The sequence below is a fragment of the Heptranchias perlo genome, chromosome 27 (assembly GCF_035084215.1).
Source record: "Heptranchias perlo isolate sHepPer1 chromosome 27, sHepPer1.hap1, whole genome shotgun sequence".
Lineage (NCBI taxonomy): Eukaryota > Metazoa > Chordata > Chondrichthyes > Hexanchiformes > Hexanchidae > Heptranchias > Heptranchias perlo.
This window is the reverse complement of record NC_090351.1, coordinates 13654071-13677010: the sequence shown is the minus strand read 5'-3', so window position 1 is coordinate 13677010 and position 22940 is coordinate 13654071. Positions and strand designations below refer to the sequence as shown.

General features: G+C 43.1%; 1 protein-coding gene across 5 annotated transcripts in view; it reads right to left on the bottom strand.

The window, feature by feature from the left end:
• Positions 1 to 830: 830 nt before the first annotated feature.
• Positions 831 to 22940, bottom strand: part of tspan18b (tetraspanin 18b) — a 95166-nt gene continuing 73056 nt past the window's right edge. For 2 of the 5 annotated variants that reach the window (XM_068007373.1, XM_068007372.1), the window contains 7 exons: positions 12835 to 12935; positions 12282 to 12476; positions 9399 to 9473; positions 9207 to 9305; positions 8177 to 8356; positions 5136 to 5219; positions 831 to 3813 (listed from right to left, as the gene is read on the bottom strand). In XM_068007373.1, coding sequence (XP_067863474.1) covers positions 3766 to 3813; positions 5136 to 5219; positions 8177 to 8356; positions 9207 to 9305; positions 9399 to 9473; positions 12282 to 12476; positions 12835 to 12894 — 741 coding nt within the window. In that variant the 5' untranslated portion in view covers positions 12895 to 12935 and the 3' untranslated portion in view covers positions 831 to 3765. Of the gene's footprint in view, positions 3814 to 5135; positions 5220 to 8176; positions 8357 to 9206; positions 9306 to 9398; positions 9474 to 12281; positions 12477 to 12834; positions 12936 to 13376; positions 13659 to 18682; positions 18932 to 22940 lie in introns of all 5 variants that reach the window. The other 3 variants (XM_068007374.1, XM_068007376.1, XM_068007377.1) reach the window with 3 other exon arrangements.

Sequence of the window (22940 nt, the reverse complement as noted above, 5' to 3'; positions counted from 1 at the left end):
ATTTATTAAATGTGACCATATTCAACCCACTCTGGAAAGTGAAGATTACTCCATAGTTAAACAGAGCGTAAATGGGACTACTATCTATGCCACTTTTTTCTGGTCATAAATCTCACTCCTAACACTTCCCTGCTCTGATAGCTCTGAGTACAAACACAAAGCTCTGCTTTCACCAAAGCCAACTTCTGTTAAGTTAGATACTGGGCTTAAAGCTGTAATACTTACTGATGCTGTCAGTGAGAATAGACGGCATCAATAAGTACTAATAAACTGAGTGATGGTTATTTTTTAGGCCAATTATACTGCACATTTTGTGTTGATCCAAAGCATCTTTGCTTGAAGTCACTAAATCAAGTTTAGGCAGTACTGCAAGGCTTTGTGCTCCACACCAACTGCAGTGTAACCAGGCCCAGGAACTTTTTAAAACAACATTTTAACCTGTCTACTTTTAGCAAAATGCTGGCTGACCCAATGGCTCGCTGGTAACATTACAGTTTAATTGGCATTTGGGTGCACAAACAGAGCTCCATTTTCACTGGCCAGAGAACATTCCAAATTAGATTGGCTAGGTGAATGAAGGAAAAGGGGTTAAAGGGATGTGGGACAGGGTGGGTAAATATGATCAGGACTATTTACTCGCATGGAAGGTAAATGCAGACATGGATTGAGTGGCCGAGTGACCATCTCTTGTGTTGTATCTTCCATGTATGTAGTTATTCATGGTAACGAACAGAGAACCTTTACAGATTACTTCAGCTCCTGATTCTATCCCGTGCCTTCACGAAATCTTCTATACCTTCCGAAGGCAGCAGAATAACACTACACTATAATTTGACTTAAACTTTATCTGCTTAACAGATTTATTAAACAGTAATACAACACGTGAATGGTAGCAGTAATACAATGTATATTTTTACAATTGTTGTTAAACTTAGTTAGCACCTGTATAGTAAAATATAATAGTTTGTAATTGTGTGAAACTATGATAAAAGTAATTTCCTTACATAGTGTTTCCACTCTTTTTCTCGCCATCTATGGAAACTATCTGGCTTGATTAACTCTCTTCGAAGGTTCCAGGCGGACTTACTGATTTGAAAAAGACAGGTTGATAAATACTTTCAAAAGCATTAACAGGGACCCAGTGAATTAAATAATGGAATATTAAAAGGAGCTGTTAATCAGTAATGTATTTGAACAAATCACACAACATGTTTGTATTTGAATTGAATGACTTAGCTTCTATCTTTGCCAAATGCTAGACAACAATTTAATTTTTGCAAGTAATGTATCAAATTAAGCTGGCACATGATTTCCATGAGTGCCCCCTTATGTACCATTAAAGAAGTCGATAGCATGCTAAATCTTATAGACTGAAATGATTCTTATATGTCGCTGTTCATTCAATACAGATTGAGCACTTTTTGTGTGAAATACCTCCTGACATCATTCCTAAATTTGCCTTTTACTAGTTCAAACCTATATCCTCATATCCGACTCTCATAATTTAGTTTGAAGTAACATTTTGGGGTTTACTCTGAATAAGGTCAGCTGGAGAATCCTATAGATATAATTGCAGCACAGATGAAAAGTAAAGAAGGGCAAGACAAAACCAAAATGGCTAAATAGTGATGTCCAAAACTAATTAAACTAACATAGAAATATTTTATCAGGTGCAAGGTAAACAACTCTCAAATGAATAAGGATGGGATTCTGATTCAGTTGAGGACAACAAAATCTGTTACCAGATTTGTGAAAAAAATTAATGGAAAAGAAGATAGTGGATAGGAATGGCATTGATAGCTATGTTTTTGAGCTATGTTAGGAGTCAGAAAGCCATCAAGGATGGTATAGGTCCACTGCAGGATTCTGCAGGGCAGATTTGGGTCGAGTCCCAAGTAATTATGATCTGGAATGCCTGAAAGGGTGGTGGAAGCAGATTCAATAGTTACTTTCAAAAGGGATACATACTTGAAGGGGAGAAAATTGCAGGGCTATGGGGAAAGAGCCGGCGAGTGGGATTAATTGGATAGCTCTTTCAAAAAGCCGGCACAGGCACGATGGGCTGAACGGTCTCCTTCTGTGTGTTGTAAGATTCTATGATTCTATATGGGTGAGGTTATAAATGGTAACTTTGTATCCGTCTCCACTACTGAAGAATGATGCTGAGCCAGTGCTGTACTTGGAGATGATGCTAAAATTTAATATGGAGAAGTGGATGTAGAAATAATTCTCATCTCGTGAGAATTAGGGCTCTTAAAACAGATCGGGCTGCTGGGCCCTGACGGTATTCACCCTAGGGTGCGCGAAGAAGTGGGGGTTGTATTATGCATGCCATCAGCTCATGTATTTAACAGCTCCCTAAAGTCTTGGATTGTTCCATTGGACTGGAGAGAGGCCGTGTGATGTCTGTATTTAAAAAGGGCAATAAGTCAATCGGAAAATTATAGGCCCACGAGTTTAACTTCAGTTATAGGTAACTTGTTACGAGAGAAGAGACATACGATACAATCATCCAGTATGTTCTGTTAGTTTTTAAAAATCCAATTGATAACCCTGATATCAGACACCTGAGAGCCCTTGCTGCGCTGTACATGTCATCAGAAAATACTGAGGCAAGAATTCTAAAAGAACATTTGTGATGTCACTAGAAATATTATAACAAGGAAATCTTCACAAATCTATTTCTGATGTTGTTGCCCATGGTGACCAGAGGAATGCTTACCTCATTATGCCCTGGTCTGAATTTTCTAGCCATTTTCAAAAGCGTTTATTACTCAGAGGGCTCTCCAGCCTTGGGAACAAGGTTCCATTTGCATAGCATAATAAATTAGTTTTAAAATGTGTTATCCTCTACTGCTTTTATATACTCTACACAACAGCTAGTTTTCAGCCGTTTGCAAACCAAGACAATGGAATACAACCAGTGTGTGAAACAAATAATAGAATTCTCCATTAGCACTGAGAGAAAATCTCAATGGGAAAACACAGCTCCCACAGTGGCAGTAGGAAACATAAAGTAGGGTCCTTGCTGCTTGTTACTGTCGAGCACGGAGTGATGGTGCACGGGCTGTATGATGGGATTCTTGGAATGGCAAGTCTCCAATCCCAGCAGGCAAGCTGGCGTGGGGAAGTTGCCAAGCTGAACTCTCACCGGGAGGTGGAGGGGTGGTGGGGGAGCTGAAGTGGACAAGATGACCCATATCACCCGTGTCCTTCTCATAACCACCTCAAAAACAGAAGGCTGGGAGCTGGTCATCTGTTGCGGGGGGGAGGGAGAGAGGGGAGGTCTAAGTTGCAAAGTACAGGGGGATAATAAATTAAAAGGGCAGCTTTAAAAAGATGTTTCACTACAGACTTTCAGGTTTAAGGTCAAAAATACAATGGAGATATTACAAATATTCAAACAGAATTAGCTCCACATTACATTAGTGCCTCACTACACAACCATTTAAATAGGGCCAGTAACACAAAAAGTTAAGTAGCACATTCTTAATGGGGCTAAAACAAAGAATATAAATGTGTAGACTGAAATATAAAAATGGTTTGGTTTTATCTTGTGTGTTTTTCTTTGTTGGAGTTTGCGTCTTTCCTTCTCAAACCCGATTTTAGCCGTTATTTGAATACAGTCTCAGTAAATCACTGCGGGCTACGCACAGCCACCCAGTCATTGTCCAGCAAACGTAGGGTGTTTCTTGCTGCCTGTTTCTTTTTATTTTGTTCAACAACCAGTGGGTCTTTGCCCCTTCCTCCTGACGATGGTCAGTACTAGTTATAGGTCCGGTACACGAAGATTGCAAAAGCCATAGCGCCAAGCTGCAAAGGAAAAGGAAAACCGGATTTGTTCTACGTCGTAACACAAAGTTTGCTCTGAGTTATTGAACTTTTCTCACACATTGCTTCCCCGGGGGACAGGGGATGTACAGTTTGTGGTGCATAACAGGAAGTAAATAGGGAAGGAAGAAAATGGGGCAAAGCATCCACATCACACAATCTAATTGGAGCTGAGCACCTCAATCGGACGTAATTGTGCTTTTCTGAAAATGAATTCATAACATCAAATTTCCCAGAGATTATTATATTTTAATTTATTGCTAATCTTTTCCTGCCATTTTTCTCTCACCATGGGATAAGTTTGATTTTGGACGATAGTGTAAAATGGGTAATATCTGATCAGCCGCCCGTTATACATCTCTCCTGATTTTACTTTCCTCTAATAGGGAGAGATTGCACAGAATGAAAGGAAAGGGGAAGATTTCCTTTGTCCTCTGATCTGACATCGCCCGTCTTACACTATCGCATAAAGTCAAGATCTGCTTCCCTGTGTCTGTCCTTCCCCTGCTTGAAAGGTGATCTGCCAACAGGAAAAGTCACTTAAACACAGTGCGGACAAAAAAAAAACCCTTTAGATAGTGCAAGTCAATTGCACAGTCTACTACGTAGAATTGGAAAAATTCACCCAACTGAGGCACAGCAGTTTGAGTTACAGGCACCTTTCTATTTGGGAGACCTTTCTATTTAATGCTTGGAGCTACCAATTTCATAGTTGCATAAATCAATTTCTCTCCCATCCTCTCCTGAAGACACAAACTCTTGCTGCAGTTCCACAAACAGCAGCCATCCTCTGGTATCTCTATGGCGCCGCTGTTAAAGCACATTTGGAAGGAAAGTGCTTTGAGCAGAAATGCCTCCAAGGGACTTTGCACAATTGTTTTTTTTACAGTTTTGTTCGATGTGACAGTCATGACAAAACAACCCAGATGTCCAGAGTTGGTCTTTTGGTTCATTAATACTTTGGCTACTGGTCTCAGGCTGGTGCCATAAGGCTTCCAGTCAGGCAGTGCCCCATTTATACTGCCTGACTCAAACCACAACTCTCCCGCCCGTGCATGTACAGACCTCCTCACCCAACGATTAACATGTACATGTTTAGACAGCAACAGGAAAGCTCCTTTTATGCAATGATGGTGATACCAGAACACCTTGGAGAAAGATTTCCTCATTTGCCATTTGTAAACGTATTTGTAAAAAACATGCTTACAGTTTCACGACAAGCAGTGAACAGAGGAAATCTTCCACTTTCCTTTTAATCTGTGCAGCATTTCAAGGTTTTTATATCTGCATAAATGTGACCTTACCTCAATTAAAAGCACTATTATACTGAACGTTCCAATCAGATGAACGTAATTCCGAAAATTCTCTGCAATCATTGAGAAACATCCCTGAAACAACAAAGGAGAATGAAAGCTACAGCTATGAAGAGTCAACATTGTGCTATAATCTCTAATTTACTTAAAGTCTTGAATACAGCAAGCATTTCCTGTATATGTCACACTTCCTGTAAGACTTTCCCACGACACTTTGTTGATAATACCCCCATTGCTCTAAAAGTATGACCCCCCCCCACCAATTCACCATGAGAAATGCCGCAAGAGATCTACTAGTGTCATCAAACAACCGCAGGTAAAATTTTCTTTCTTCCTGTCTCTACCTGCAAACGTGTATGTGCTTCCAGTTATGTTCATTACTATTCTTCTGCTGTTTCTCTCCTCATACTGGCCTTCTTTCTATTTGTCTGCAACCACAGAAGAGTAACTCATTGGGGTAGATTTTCGGGTGTAAAACGGGTGCAAAGCATACCAATTTAGCAGTGGGACGGCTTGCACCCAATCTGCACAGGCATTGCTCCCGCTCCTAAATTTGAGGGGACCATTTAAAAAAATTTTTTAAGTGTTCCAGGCAGACGCCTAAAACAGGCATTAGGCCCTTCATTATCATATTTAAGGGGACTAACACCTGTTGATGTACTCCTCTATAAAATGTGTTACTGAAGAGTGAGGCAGGCATGGGGCCTGCGGCCACAAATGGAACATGAGTTTTGAAAACTTTTTTTTTAAAAAACCTTTCTGTGGCACCAGAAGGAGCAGGAGCATTCCCCCGAATCTGCAGTCCTGGTGATCGCCCCCCCATCCACCCCCAAGTTGTCCGATCCAAACCCCCTCCCACCTCCCGAAATGTACATGAGGGCCCTTTTATCTTGTGGGGCGAGTTGCCCGTGGAGGAGAAATAGGCGCCGGCAGCACCCCCGAAGAAGTAGATGGGGCCCATTTTCAGCTCGTTTTACATCAGTGGACTTTACACCTCTGATTGAAGAAACAAGGATGCCAATTTTGATCCTCCTACCGCCTTGTTTTTTCAGCAGGAACGGTAAAAAGACTTATCACCCCGTTGCCACTGACGTCTGGCCTGCCCCTGATTTTGTCCAGGCCGGGAAATAGGCAGCCAAGACTCCAGCCGGAAATGGAGCATGCCATTCTAGAGTTCCATTGGGCACACGTGTGCTGCTCAAGCCCCACCCATTGGAACTCTACGTAGAGCAGCCTAACTAGCGGTCCTTAAATCCGAACATCAAAGGCAAGTTAATTTAATGATTTTTGTGGGCCCAGGTGGAGCATTATTAAAATTTGGCCTGACCATGAAAATGGTTTAGGACTCCATAGAAGTTCAACAGGCAGGCAGCGAGCTTACGTGGAAATCGACCACAAGGTTTCATGTGACTAGTAGAGTCCCGCAGGGATCTGTCTTGGGGCCTCAATTATTCACAATATTTATTAACGACTTAGATGAAGGCATAGAAAGTCTCATATCTAAGTTTGCCGATGACACAAAGATTGGTGGCATTATAAGCAGTTTAGATGAAAACATAAAATTACAAAGGGATATTGATAGATTAGGTGAATGGGCCAAACTGTGGCAAATGGAATTCAATGTAGGCAAATGTGAGGTCATCCACTTTGGATCAAAAAAGGATAGAACAGGGTACTTTCCAAATGGTAAAAAGTTAAAAACAGTGGATGTCCAAAGGGACTTAGGGGTTCAGGTACATAGATCATTGAAGTATCATGAACAGGTGCAGAAAATAATCAATAGGGCTAATGGAATGCTGGCCTTTATATCTAGAGGACTAGAGTACAAGGGGGCAGGAGTTAAGCTGCAGCTATACAAAACCCTGGTTACACCGCACCTGGAGTACTGTGAGCAGTTCTGGGCACCGCACCTTCGGAAGGACATATTGGCCTTGGAGGGAGTGCAGCGTAGGTTTACTAGAATGATACCCGGACTTCAAGGGTTAAGTTACGAGGAGAGATTACACAAATTGGGGTTGTATTCTCCAGAGTTTAGAAGGTTGAATGGTGATCTGATCGAAGATTATATATTAAGAGGAACAGATAGGGTGGATAGAGAGAAACTATTTCCGCTGGTTGGGGATTCTAGGAGTCGGGGGCACAGTCTAAAAATTAGAGCCAGACCTTTCAGGAGTGAGATTAGAAAACATTTATACACACAAAAGATGGTAGAAGTTTGGAACTCTCTTCTGCAAACGGCAATTGATACTAGCTCAATTGCTAAATTTAAATCTGAGATAGATAGCTTTTTGGCAATCAAGGGTATTAAGGCATATGGGCCAAAGGCAGGTATATGGAGTTAGATCACAGATCAGCCATGATCTTATCAAATGGCAGAGCAGGCATGAGGGGCTGAATGGCCTACTCCTGTTCCTATATTCCTATGCTGGCAATTGTAATGTAGACCAAAGATAGATTCTTTCATACAACCCTTTTGAAGGGTTTTGATAGAGTAGATAGGGAAAAACTGTTTCCACTGGTAGAAGGGTTGGTAACCAGAGGACACAGATTTAAGATAATTGGCAAAAGAACCAGAGGGGAAGTGAGAATTTCTTTTACGCGGTGAATTGTAATGATCTGGAATGCACTGCCTGAAAGGGTGGTGGAAGCAGATTAAATAGTAATTTTCAAAAGGGGAATTGGATATATACTTGCAAAGGAAACATTTGCAGGGCAATGGGGAAAGAGCAAGGGAGTGGGACTATTTGGATAGCTCTTTAAAGGAGCCAGCACAGGCACAATGGGCCGAATGGCCTCCTTCTGTGTTGTATGATTCTATGAACCCAACTTGGTCTCATAGACCCCTGCTTAGCTTACTGAACCCCATCAAAAATGTAATCATATTTACATAATTTAAGAGATAAACACATCGTATAAATCCTGAGATCTGACTGGTTGGAGCTACCAGTATGATTTGTAACAATCCTACCAACTTGTTTGGTAAGAATTAGTGCCTCTTTACAACAAATGCTTCATGGAGATATTCCATTTACCTTGTTGTTCATGTAGCCAGTGTCTCCCTGTAAACATTTGTTCTTGTCTAGAAACACCTCCGCAAGGATTGTGCTGTTCCTCTTACAACATGCTTCAGGTAATAGCATACGGGGGAAAAGCTCGTGAAAAGTGGAATTCTGTCCAAAATCGCGAGGCCCATTTACACCACAGCAGGAAAACTGAAACGACAAGTCATCAACTTTGATACTAATAAGTCTTTGATACAAATTCTACTTCACAGTGAAAGGAACATTAAAGGGTACAGGAGGCAAGCAGGAGTCTGGGTGGAGAAAAACACCAGCACACAACTTGATGGGCTGGATGGCCTGTTTCTCTGCTTGGTCAGGCCGTGTACCACAGCAGGGTTCAACTCTATTGTCACCCGACACCCACACACAAGCACTTTCCAGCAGGGCTCACTGGATAATAACACTGAATCCAGTGGAAGAGGTTCTGCAACATAAACAGTAAGGTACCCGAGGTTGTGTACCCTGTGACTCTTAACATAGGTGAGCCAACAGGTCAAGGAGATCCAGATTCAAACCCACGCAGTACTGAGTTAGTTGGTCTTGCCCAAGGCATCAGTCAATGTGCTACAACCAGCACCACTGCTGCCGTGTTAGGGAAGAGAGAAAGGTTCTTGCCCCAACACACCATCCTGTGACCCTGCTGAAGAGTACAAGTGTGGGAGTAAATGAATATAGAATCACACTCACTTGTGATGCATCACGTGGCCAAGCAGCCTGTTGTCACTCACTCGTGGTGCATCACACGGTCAAGCAGCCTGTCAATTCTCATTTTTGTGATGCATCACACGGCCAAGCAGCCTGTTGGCTCTCATTTGTGATGCATCACACGGCCAAGCAGCCTGTTGACACTCACTTGTGATGCATCACACGGCCAATTAGCTGGTCAGCACTCACTTGGGTGAGGCACAAGTTGGCAACTGGTGCCTGCGGAACTATAGGCAGCATAAATCAGTGTCTTTGGGTGGTGAGGAGGAAGGAGAGAATTTTTTTTTAAACTTACGCCTATCATAATGGTATTCCAGGTCTTTGAAAAGGCATCTGTAGAATTGTCTCCTTTATACTTCATCTGCAATTCCTTTAAGAAATAATCCTTTCTTATCTGAAAATAAATGACAGTATTAGTATACGGTGCACGGTAATTTCTAACAAATAGCTGAAAAGTAACAGTTTTATTTCTGGTCATTGTACTTACCTGCTTTCTGAAGACTAATGCAAGGGCAGCTGCAACCAACTCCAGGATGAAAATGATCAGAATCAGCAGCAAAAACTGCAATTAACAGCACACAATCAATTAATCCTAATGCCTTTAACTATCTGTTCGAGTCGCGATGTGGGGAATATTTACGCTGTTTGCCATTTATAGCAAAGTCTTAAATATGCAATTACGATTTCACTAACACCAGAAATCTAAAATCTGACACTTCAAACCAGAGATATTGAACCTGATGCACTGCTTCTAGTTTCTGGGTATTTGCTGTGATGCTTTACACAGGCGCCTTGCCTTCGATTTTCACGAGGCTGTGTGATTCTGAAGGCGTTCGAGCCAGGCTGGAGAAATTCAGTTATAAACTGACTAGCAGTTACCTTGTCACATTTACTCATTTATTTAGGGGAGGACTTAAAACAAACTCATGAACATTATTGAATTATGGGCGTAGCACACAGAATTCATTTTTTTATTCATAAATATACAATTTGGCTTGAGCTCAGTGAGTTTTAGAAAACGCAAGGAAGTGATCCTCGTTTTTTTAGTAAGTTTCTCTCAGTATAGGATGGAATACTGTGTAAGAGAAGCAAGACACAGTGTGGATGAACTGGAATCACCAGCAGGAGCTGCTCACAACCTAGGTCATTGATACACTCAAGGACAAGCTTTGCATTTCTGCTTTGTAAAGGCAAGCCCCCAAGTACGTAAGCGCATGAGCTCGATAATTTCAAATTACTCAGGTTTGCTATTCAGTCAAATTCATTTTGTAATAATATTGGGCCTTGGATGAAGGGTCGAGAGCCACTGAAGAATTCAGCACCAAAGAAGAAAAGAGTAGATGACAAAGAAAATGAAGAAGGGCTGGTTAAACTTTGTTTAAAAGCTTGTTGATTGTAGGAGGAAGGGAAGACTGAAGGGACAGGAGGGGAAGGAGTCCCACAGTTTTGAGGCAGTGGGAATGAATGAATTAAGAGTAGGAGAAGTTGCAGTAAGTCTTCATTTCAACACAGTGATGATGTAGAAAAGAATGTGGGGACGGCTCATTTGCAGTTTTTAAAATAAGCACAAACGGAAAGTTCAAAGGAAAAATTATCCTAGTTACATTGACACATTGATAAAGAAACATCACTTTATATGGAGTTATGATACAAGGGGCTTTAAAAATACTTTAAGGCTGGCAAATCTTACAAAAAAGATAGGACTAATGCAAATCTGTAAAACTAGTATGGCACAAGTCTTTAAACTGGAGGTTACAGGTGGTCTCAAAGAGTTGGTTATTTGTTAAAGAAAAAGAAAAAGAAAAGATTTGCATTTATATAGCGCCTATCATGACCTCAGAACATTCCAAAGCACTTTACAACCAATTAAGTACTGTTGTAATGTAGGAAACGCAGCAGCACACAGCAAGGTCCCACAAACAGCAATGAGATAATGACCAAGTAATCTGTTTTAGTGATGTTGGTTGAGGGACAAATATTGGCCAGGACATCGGGGAGAACTCCCCTGCTCTTCTTCAAACAGTGTCATGGGATCTTTTACATCCACCTGAGAGAGCAGATAGGGCCTTGGTTTAACATCTCATCCAAAAGATGGCACCTCCAACAGTGCAGTACTCCCTCAACATTGCACTGAATTGTCAGCCTAGATTATATGCTCAAGTCTCCAGAGTGGGTCTTGAACCCACAACCTTCTAACTTTGCAGTGACAGTGCTATCAACTGAGCCAAGGCTGACACTTAAGATGATTCCTGGGAGTGTTTCAATATTTACACGGGTCCCTGAAAGTGTCAATATTTACAGAGCATCCGTGAGAGTGTGACAATATTTTGCAGGGTCTCCCTGGGAGTGTGCCAACATATTACAGGGGGTCCCTGAGAGTGAGTCAATATTTACTGGGGGCCCCTTAGAATTTGTCAGTACTTTACAGGGTATCCCTTGGAGTGTGTCCATATCTTACAAGGGTCATTGGAAATGTGCCAATATTTACTGGGGGGCTCTTGTGGTTTGTCCATATTTTATAGGGGTCACTGGGATTGTGTCAATATTTTACAGGGGGTCCACCAGTCAGAAAAGTTTGAAAGCCACCACTTTCAACAATTATCAGACCACCAGAAAAGATCCGTGTTGTGTGCGGCATCTTAGAATGAAGGAGTGTGAAACGTAAATATGGTGCAGCATTGATTCGTATTTCTAGAGATGAGCACACTACATAATCACCTTTAATTTATTAAAATAATTTTGTCCAATTGGCTGGTGAGCAGACACTAATCCCTGACATAATTCTAATTCGTATGTTAAGAATCTGAATTAAATTTAAAAAGGCAATGTTCTTACATTACCTTTTGATTATCTGAGGTAATGATGCATTCGAGACTGATTTGGAACCAAGGCCTGTACTGAGCCAACAGCATAGCTACTACAAATAGCCTCAATGCTCCTGGACCAGAGAGGGAAAACCTCAGCCACATGGTCCTGGTCCTCCTTGCTACCCAGTGAATGCTTGATGGGAAGTGCAAAGGTGCAGACTTCAGACCTGGACCTGATTGGGTTTTGGCTATGATGCTCCCATGGCCAAATGCTTGCCGCCACTCACCAGGCACAAATGTGACGAATGGCCAGCTGGGCAAGGGACCGGAGGGCGGATGGCGTATGTGGAACAATACCCTTGGAAACCTAGCACCTTCAAAAGAGAAAATTGGGTGTTGCACATGTTGGTGTTACCCTATTGAAGGAGTAATTTGCAATTTATCTCATTGATTATAAATTTCGGGGTGGGAGGGGGTGGGAAATTAAGATTGAATTTTAAGCATTCTCACACCTCTGTACATCAATCAAAAAAAATCTGAAAGAATCAAGTTGCTGTACGTACAGTCATAAGCAGTTGTTTGCTCTCTCGGATGGCTCCCCAGCAACCTAAGAACCCTAGGAAGAAGAGAATTACCCCGACTGACAGGATGATGTAAGCCCCAGTATAGATCAAAGGGTTTGCGGTCACAATGTTCTTGAAGCCATTAGGGTTGGTTGTAACCCAGATGCCAACTCCCAGCAGACAAATACCCCCTGCCTGTAACAGACCATAGCAAGGTTATTACAGTGAGTTGCAGCATCCTGCATTAAAATTCATCAAGAATCCTGCAATAATCTCCACAGCTCCTGGATATTATTTCATGACTGTTTTTAAGATAAAGTACCCTTTACCTCATAATACAATTAAGCTGCATTCTAGACTTTAATAAAATTACACGGCATGTATTTGATTAAAGTTATTGAATAACATTGCCTGTTGCCATAGACACAGGTTTTAATATCATCTCTTGTAATTACCAATCTCATGAATATTCCCAGAGTTTTCTACCAAGTGCCTGTCTCCATTCAAATAGCCATTCTTATCTCTCCAGAAATATGACCAGCCAGTTACTTACAAAAATTAAACTATTGGACAGAAACATGAGGTACTTGATACAGGTCCGAGATTTTTCCATTTGGAATCCAGTAGTTTCAATCTTTTTAAACAGCTTTCGGTCTGAAATGATAAGTGAAAGAACGTTGCAGTTTATACTTTGCAATCATTTAGTTACCAATTGAGTTCAGGTTAATGCCTTTACAATCAACCTCCTAGTGAATGGATTACCACGATAGTAAAAAGACTAGTCAATTCGTAACAGGTCAAAAAATAAATAGAGAAACTGTCCTTTAATTTATGAATTTCAATACAGTTAGGAATATGGATATGATATGGGGCTGAAAAGGTTGTTTCAGACAGCTGGTCGGTGGCAAAATTCCAAAGAAAACATCGCAAAAGGGATGATGCCAAGTTAATTTAAAGTCTTTTTAAAGCTCCATCATCCCATAATTTTCATCAATTCTAAAGTACTTCTGAAAACAACCTGAAGCTGGGAAATGTCAGCCTCCAATTTTGCTTAATACTCCTGAGACATAACAAAATAAAGTTTGTTGTACTTACTTATTCCTAAGACTCTGTATTCACAATGTGGATGTGATTAGGACCACAGGTCACTATCAGATTGGAGAGGTGGGCCCCACATGTTTGACTGCCAGTTGGTCAGATAACACAAAACAAACTTTCCATTATCAGATTTTGTACTAGACATGGAAGGTGATTTATTTGTCAAGTTAGGATGATTTTGGTTCTTCAGAATATAAATTAAATGGCACAGATTGAATGGTAGTCAGCCTCCTCCATCCTGTTATAAAAACAGAAAATACTCAGCAAGTCAGGCAGCATCTGTGGAGAAAGAAACAGAGTTAACGTTTCAGGTCGATGACCCTTTGTCAGAATAATTTCTCTCTCCACAGATGTTGCCTGATGTGTTGAGTATTTCCAGCATTTTCTGTTTTTATTTCAGGTTTCCAGCATCCGCAGTATTTTGATTTTCCTTCATACTGTTCTTGTGGCAAGGGATTTCATTGCCGATTGATTTCAGCCCATGATTCACCATATAATGAGTTCCTAATCTCAGGCAGAATGTGAGCAAAGGAACCAAACAAGAGGCAAGCCATCTCCCCCAAAAGTGGATCATCTCCAGAGAGAAATGGGGGCCAATTTTCATCCCCCTTCCCCTGCTCCCCACTGGTCGGGGACGGGGCTATAATATGATGAAAATAGCAGCACAGTATTTACTGCCCCCGTTCCTGGGCCGCCCATTTCAAGCCCCCCACCAAAATGGCGGCGATCTGGATCGCCGCCATTTTGGTGGGGGGCTTGAAATGGGCGGCCCAGCTGCCTGTCGGGAACAGGTGGGAGCCTCATTAGCCGATTCGAAACATGGTCCGATGACATCAATAGGACCCTAATGCAATTAAGGTACCAATGGTAGAAGCATGCACCAGGCACACTCTTCACATTGGTATTTGACGTGGAATGGCCTAACCAGCGGTCCTTAAGGGGGCCACAGCAGGCCGCTGAATTTTTTTTTTTAGAAAAAGGCTTTTAAATGATTTTTGTGGGGCTAAGAGGAGCAGTGCTTTTTGCTAATATTAGCAGAGGAAAATATACTCTTCAGTTATAACCCAAGAGTAACGCTTCAAATCAACCCCCCACCCCGCCCAATGCCCGACTCTTCCCCAGGATCGCCTCTCTACCCACCTCCCTTTAACTTACCTGGCCTGGTTGGGTTCCATGGTGTGCTGCCAGATTTCACGTCTCCCCCTAAAGTGTAAACAGCTCACAGATGGAACGCTAATGAGGCCCGACTATGAAAATGGCTCAGGTGTCGAACTGCTTCCACTCGCTCCATCCGCCTCCCGCTCGATGGAAGCGGTCACGTGAAAGCCAACCCTGTGGACCGTATATTAAGCCAATTTAACATTCCTTTCTGCTTCGATCAGTTTGTTTCCTGGAATTTTAGTCGTACACGGTTTCCGTCCTCAACAACAAATTCCTGTGAAGCTTCAACCATCTCCCCTTATATGGACAATGACTAAATATAGCCTGAAACGTTTTTGTAACTTTTTTTTTTATTCGTTCATGGGATGTAGGCGTCGCTGGCAAGGCCAGCATTTATTGCCCATCCCTAATTGCCCTTGAGAAGGTGGTGGTGAGCTGCCTTCATGAACCGCTGCAGTCCGTGTGGTGAAGGTTCTCCCACAGTGCTGTTAGGTAGGGAGTTCCAGGATTTTGACCCAACGACGATGAAGGAATAGCAATATATTTCCAAGTCAGGATGGTGTGTGACTTGGAGGGGAACGTGCAGGTGGTGTTGTTCCCATGTGCCTGCCGCCCTTGTCCTTCTAGGTGGTAGAGGTCGTGGGTTTGGGAGATGCTGTTGAAGAAGCCTTGGCAAGTTGCTACAGTGCATCCTGTGGATGGTACACACTGCAGCCACGATGCACTGATGGTGAAGGGAGTGAATATTTAGGGTGGTGGATGGAATGCCAAAGCGACCTGCTTTGTCCTAGATGGTGTCGAGCTTGTTGAGTGTTGTTGGAGCTGCACTCATCCAGGCAAGTGGAGAGTATTCCATCACACTCCTGACTTGTACCTTGTGGAAAGGCTTTGGGGAGTCAGGAAGTGAGTCACTCGCCGCAGAATACCCAGCCTCTGACCTGCTCTTGTAACCACAGTATTGTGGCTGGTCCAGTTAAGTTTCTGGTCAATGGTGACCCCCAGGATGTTGATGGTGGGGGATTCGGCGATGGTAATGCCGTTGAATGTCAAGGGGAGGTGGTAGAGCTTTGAGCTATTTTCCTAAATATAACTGTCTGTTTCATTTCTGATTATTATTCAGTTAATTGATACTCAATAACGCACCCTTCCAGACTGTGTGCAGCCCATCACTCCTAAATTGGAGTACCAATTCAAGTTGCTGGTAGGGTATTGGTGTTATCCGAGTACAGAGCAGATCTTCAGCACCATTTTCCTGTGCACACAGGAAATTCTGGGATGTTGGAAAGCACTGACTGTGTTGCTGATGTCACAAAATCCCACTAAGTGCTGGGATGACCCTGAAGTTATGCAGCTTGTGGACCAGAGCACAGGCAGGAAGCCTTGGTTTGATTCACCATAACGTTCCATATCATACCGCCATAATGTTATAACCACTCACATCTCTCCATCACCATATTCTTCAGTAAGACCAAGTTTTAGAAGCAAATACTTCATTTTTATCTTTGATTTGAAGCGTTATTCTTGGGTTATAACTGAAGAGTATATTTACCTCTGCTAACATTAGCAAAAAAGTTGATGCAATTATAAAGCAGGGAAGCCTATTTTTTCACTAACAGGCTAAAATATTCCTTGAAGTGGCTTTGATGTAAATATTTTGCATCCAATGTTAGTCGATCTGAATTGCAACTGTAAAAAAGTTTATAAAAGGCAAACCATAAGAACAGAGATATCTGGCTATAAATTCTTACCATTCAGGGAGATAAATCCATGAACAAAAAGTATCTTCTAGAAAGTTGAAATTTGACTTTTATAAACAGATTTTGAAGAATATGAGGGAGCACTCTTATAAAACATAATAAAAATCCATAGAATCTGATTGATGAGCAAAGGATAATGCAGACTCTTCACTGGAGAACAGAACTAATTAAACTGGAAGCTATTTGCTTCTGTAAATGAAGTGCAAAGATCTCCCTAAATCTAAATTCATAAAATCTATGCTAGCAAAATGTTAGAATCTTTTTTGCCTCTTGTGCAACAAGGATATTGGATTCTATGGATTTGAGTTAGGTTTATATTTAGATTTGTACTGTAGTTCAAGTGTCACAAACTGCTGCTCTCATTGAAGTTACTCCTCAACAAATGGCTTTTGTTCTGCTTAAATTGTCTATCTGGTTCTGCAAATGGGTGGTGGTCGAGGTTTGTGATTACAAGATGTGTGTGTTCCTAGTCACAGCATAGTGATCCGTTGAGTAATAGAATCAAAAAACTTGGGAACCCTATGAAGGCAACATAGAAATTTTTAGAAGCGGGGAAAAGCCATTAAGGCCCAAAAAGCTTGTTCCACCTACCTGCCTCTCACCATATACTTCAATCCCTTCTCTCTCTAGAAATGCATCTAATTGCACCTAGAACCCATTATAGTGCCTGACTCAATAAATTCCTTCTTGGGTGAAAAATTCCCATTTGACTTCCTTTCCTACTCAAACTTCCTAATTTTTAAACTTGTGTTCCCTGGTATTTGAACACCTCCCCCCTCCCCTGCCTCTTCCCCCCGCTCCCCCACCTCTCCCCACCCCTCCCCCTCACCATGGTGAACAGGTTACCTGGATCAACTTTGTGAATTCCCTCCATAGTCCTCAAAGCCTGAAAACTGAGGGAAGGTTGAGTCTTGTCTCAGACCCAATATGTAAATAAAGAGGTTTTAGTCAGCAGATTGATGTTTTCACATCTTCACACTCTTCCCTTGGAGCATAGTGTGAAGATTCATGGGCTGATTAACAGTCTGACACGATGTGACCTCACCTACCACGGCCATAACCATCTTTACACCAGCCGCTGGGGTAGTTAGTCCTATACAGCGGGAGGGTTTTATGGACTCTCACAACCTATGCGATGAGGGGAGGCCATCCACACCCACTGGACACAAGTATCACGCTGGATGTCAACACAGAATTCAGAGCCAGAGCTCCAGTCTCCACTCGCCAGGACTGTCTGGACTTCTGATTTAGGAATAGGTATACTACCTAAGCCAAAGACTCACTCCTTGGGCAGTGTGGTGACTTGGTGCTTTGACCTGCTGAAGCCCAGCACCACAGTGCAGTGAGACAGAGGCTCGTCACTTTGGGGAAGCAACAAGCAAAGCCCAGTTCCATATCCATGGGGGGAGAGGGAAAATTGGAGGAAAGATCACCCCTGCCCTGGCTGCTGGTTCACAGGAGCATTGGTGGTGATGGAGGACCAGGTTACCCAAGTGTCTCGCCTGGAGTTAGGACATGTGGTGAGCAGAAAATGAAATGGGAAAAAATAAACAGGATGGACACATTTCATTCTGTCCCCTATTTTCCTTTTCTCAGTGCTGGAAAATAGGCACCTAGAAATAAAAGATTAATTGTGATGGGGGAGCAGGTTAACATCGGGACACGGCTTGAAGGCAATGGGACCAGAAGGGGCAAGTGACTGCCAGGAGGTTGGGAGGGGGGTGGAGGAAGAGTTAAAATCGGGGCCTGGAATCATTGTAGTCCCTCAGTGATGCCTTAGATGAGATAAGCTAGCTCAACAGAGACTGGAAATTAAATCGGAAGCATTCTGACTGCATGGTACCCTTATGAAGTGAGAAACTGGGGGAACTGCTTGACTGTCCTTTTCTATCTCTGCACTTTGTTGTCCTCCGCGCTCATCACACTTGCGTGTTCCTTTTAAAGGCGGGGGGAAAATTTGGTTCGCAACCCCCCCTTACTGTGCCCCCTCCCCTATATAGCTGCAAAGCTAGCTGCCAACCAACACCTCTCTGGAAGAAAGAAGGTTCCAGACGTTCAAGCAGATAAAAGTGAGTAACTTCAAAGCTGTAACAATCTTACTGTTTATATGATGTTTATAAATCACTCGTCTAAAAAAAAATCCTGTTTTTAAAATAATCACTCAAGTTTCACTTGTGATATAATCTGACCCATTCCTCCCACATCTCTAATAGGCTTACAGTGTACTCACAGGTATCCATTGTCTGTGTAATTCACTTGTATCTATTATCTCTTATTTACAATCTATGTATATAATTTTTGTAATATTGTAGTGTGCCAATATTGGTCCACTGTGTCATGCTGTTAGTATAAAGGAGAAAGAAAGAACTTGTATTTATACAGCACCTTTTACGACCTCCGGACATCCCAAATTGCATTACAGCCAATGAAGTACTTTTGAAGTGTAGTCACTGTTGTTATGTAGGAAACATGGCAGCCAATTTACACACAGCAAGGTCCCACAAACAGCAATGTGATAATGACCAAATAATCTGTTTTTTTAGGTGTTGATTGAGGGATAAATATTGGCCAGGACACCAGGAAGAACTCCCCTGCTCTTCTTCAAAATAATGCCATGGGATCTTTAACATCCACCTGAGGGGGCAGACAAGGCCTTGGTTTAATGTCTCATCCAAACAACAGCAGCTCCAACAGTGCAGCACTCCCTAAGTACTGCACTGGAGTGTCAGCCTAGATTTTGTGCTTATGTCTCTGGAGTAGGACTTGAACCCACAACCTTCTGACTGAGAAGGCAAGAGTGCTACCCTCTGAGCCACAGCTGACTCCAATCCAATCTCACTATTGATCCAGGTTACACCACAGATTGTTTTGACCCACTGTGATAATTCTCCCCATTCCTTGGTTGATTAATCCCCCACTCACTCTGCCTTGCCTCTGCTCCCTCCCCATATTGAGTGCTCCAGCTCTGGCTTCCCTCTGCCTCTCTCCCACCTTCACAGTAGTTATGGGAACAGCGTCATCCCTTGCCACTATCCCAGGTTCTGTGCCCGCTCTGCTACTCTTTGTGGCCACAAGCCCTTCTCCCCAAGCTGGAAGTGTAGCAGGTGATGCAGGAGACCAGGGCTACAAAAATACACACCAACCTTGAAAACAGGCATCGGCTAACTGACAGCCCCCAGAAAAAAGGCTGGCAGACCAAGAATAGGCCTTCTGACATATGAAGACCAGGAGTTAGACTGAAAATGGAGTAGGATACAGGCTTATCATAACTCGATCTGCCGTTACAGCCAACATTCCATTACTTTTAACAGAAAAGTGTAGTGGATTGAGAACTTACTGAAGGGAGATGTGAGCGCTGAAGGCAAAAGATGTCTTTTCCAGGGGGCCCTGGGACCATCTCCAAAAAATTTAGATTTTGATACATTTTCTGACATTTTGGAGCCTCCTGTAACTCTGCCAAAAATAATTTCTCCTGGAAGAGCTACAGATAACTTAAATAAGAAAATGAAAATAAAAGTAGTTGTACAGACTTCAATACAACCATGCAGGCTCCAGTAAGTCTTACCACTATCACATCTGCCCCTTGTTCCTGTCCCAGACCCTAGTGAAGCCCAGAGGCAGGCATGAGTTTACAGGAATTGTGGCTGTACTGATTTAGCTAGTTTAAATTAACAACTTTTATTTTTTAAGTACCTTCAGATGGGGGATAAGGGTAAGTCAGTAACATTAAAACTAAATCGTGGAATGGAATTCTGGTGAAGGGCCGCACCCAAACATTTCCCCTTCGAGATGCTGATCAACTCACTGTGCATTTCAAATATTTGGTACCAGTTGAGGCTTGAAACAGTTGGTGATAATAGCGGATAACTGCTTAACACACTCATCTGACGGTCCTCTGTCCTCTGTTTGAACAGAAGGGTTAACCTCGTTAAAACAAATGGATTAATGCCCTCCAATAAAACTAGCAGAGAGAGGAAAGTCAGTCAAACGTGTCGAGCATTCGTCTCCTATTATCACTGTCAGTCATTTCTGGCCAATACTGCTCTTTCGCCTCTTGTCAAAAAGATTTATTTTCTTCTACTGGAAATAACAAACCCTTTTCATTGCAATCATTAAAAACACTATCAAACGTACAAAAAACATGGTTTGTAGGAGTGGGAGGCTGTATTTTGTGCTCTCAGGTTGACCTGACTGACTGCCTCCAGGCCTGGGTTTGTGATCTATTATATTTTCATTGATTATTAATGTCACTCCTTACATACTTGGGCTAAATCATTGACTTTTAAAATTCATTCATGGGGTGTGGGCTTCGCTGGCAAGGCCAGCATTTATTGCCCATCCCTAATTGCCCTTGAGAAGGTGGTGGTGAGCCACCTTCTTGAACCGCTGCAGTCCATGTGGTGAAGGTTCTCGCACAATGCTGTTAGGAAGGGAGTTCCAGGATTTTGACCCAGCGACGATGAAGGAACGGCGATATATTTCAAAGTCAGGATGGTGTGTGGCTTGGAGGGGAACGTGCAGGTGATGGTGTTCCCATGCGTCTGCTGCACTTGTCCTTCTAGGTAGTAGAGGGTTTGGAAGGTGCTGTACAAGAAGCCTTGGTGAGTAGCTGCAGTGCATCTTGTAGATGGTACACACTGCAGCCATGGTGCCCTGTGGTAGAGGTAGTGAATGTTTAAGATGGTGGATAGGGTGCCAATCAAGCGGGCTGCTTTGTCCTGGATGGTGTCAAGCTTCTTGAGTGTTGTTGGAGCTGCACTCACTCAGGCAAATGAAGAGTATTCTATCACACTCCTGACTTGTGCCTTGTAAATGGTAGAAAGGCTTTGGAGATTCAGGAGGTGAGTCAATCGCCACAGAATACCCAGCCTCTGGTGACCCACAGGATGTTGATGGTGAGGGATTCAGTGATGGTAATGCCGTTGAGTGGCATGGGGAGGTGGTTAGACTCTCTCTTGTTGGAGATGGTCATTACCTGGCACTTGTCTGGTGTGAATGTTACTTGCCACTTATCAGCCCAAGCCTGGTGATGTCCCGATCTTGCTGCATGGGGGCACGGACTGCTTCATTATCTGAGGGGTTGCAAATGGATCTGAACACTCTGCAATCATCAGCACACATCCCCATTTCTGACCTTATGATGGAGGGAAGGTCATTGATGAAGCAGCTGAAGATGGTTGGGCCTAGGACACTGCCCTGAGGAACTCCTGCAGCAATGTCCTCGGGCTGAGATGATTGGCCTCCAACAACCACTACCATCTTCCATTGTGCCAGGTATGACTCCAGCCACTGGAGAGTTTTCTCCCTGATTCCCATTGGCTTCAATTTTACTAGGGCTCCTTGGTGCCACACTCGATCAAATGCTGTCTTGATGTCAAGGGCAATCACTCTCACCTCACCTCTGGAATTCAGCTCTTCTGTCCATGTTTGGACCAAGGCTGTAATGAGGTCTGGAGCCGAGTGGTCCTGGCGGAACCCAAACTCAGCATCGGTGAGCAGGTTATTGGTGAGTAAGTGCCGCTTGATAGCACTGTCGACGACACCTTCCATCACTTTGCTGATGATTGAGAGTAGACTGATGGGGCGGTAATTGGCCAGATTGGATTTGTCCTGCTTTTTGTGGATAGGACATACCTGGGCAATTTTCCACTTTGTCGGGTAGATGCCAGTGTTGTAGCTGTACTGGAACTGCTTGGCTAGGGGCGCAGCTAGTTCTGGAGCATAAGTCTTCAGCACTACAGCCGGGATGTTGTTGGGGCCCATAGCCTTTGCTGTATCCAGTGCACTTACAGTTTCTAGATATCACGTGGAGTGAATCGAATTGGCTGAAGACTGGCTTCTGTGATGGTGGGGATATCAGGAGGAGGCCGAGATGGATCACCCACTCGGCACTTCTGGCTGAAGATGGTTGCAAACACTTCAGCCTTGTCTTTTGCACTCAAGACTGGCAAGTTTACAAAGCTGGTGGTTGGCACGCACGTGCGAATTTTAAGTGGGCTCGGTCCTGGCAGTTCAGCGGATTTGCAGGGTGCTCAACCTGCTGCTTCTAAAAAGTGAAGTTCGAGGAGCAGCAGGTTCAGCACTTGTGAAATCACCGTCGAACAAACTGTCCCCACACTGTCTGAGCCCGTGTGCCTTCTTAAAACTTTCTTGCTGCCAGTCAACAGTGGTATCCTGCTATGTCTCCCACCTCATCTGCTGGCATCACTCCCCTGGTCCCCAAACACAGAGGCCAATGTCACAAAACCTCCCCCTCCCTCCATTTCATCTTTGGCCCTCGAGCTCATCTTCCTTCCTATACCAGCTTCAGGCCTTGGGCCTCCTGCGCTCCCTCTCCGCTCCATCTTCAGACATGCACTGGCCCATACCCCTAGTTTCTCTCTCACCTGCGTGTGTTACATAATTCCTAGATGTCAGCAAAAGCGACACATGTAAGATACTGACTGATACAATGGGAAAAGCAACAGGAGACCAAGGGGAGGGCAGACTTGCAGAGAAATGGAGAGAGAAAGAAGTGTTACAGACAAATGGAGAAGTACAGAGAAGACTAGAGGAAGTGATTGAGAGCATTAAGGCATAGATAAAATGTGGAAGCCAGAAAAAAAAGACAGTGGAAGAGAGAAGGCGAGACAGTTACAGGAAG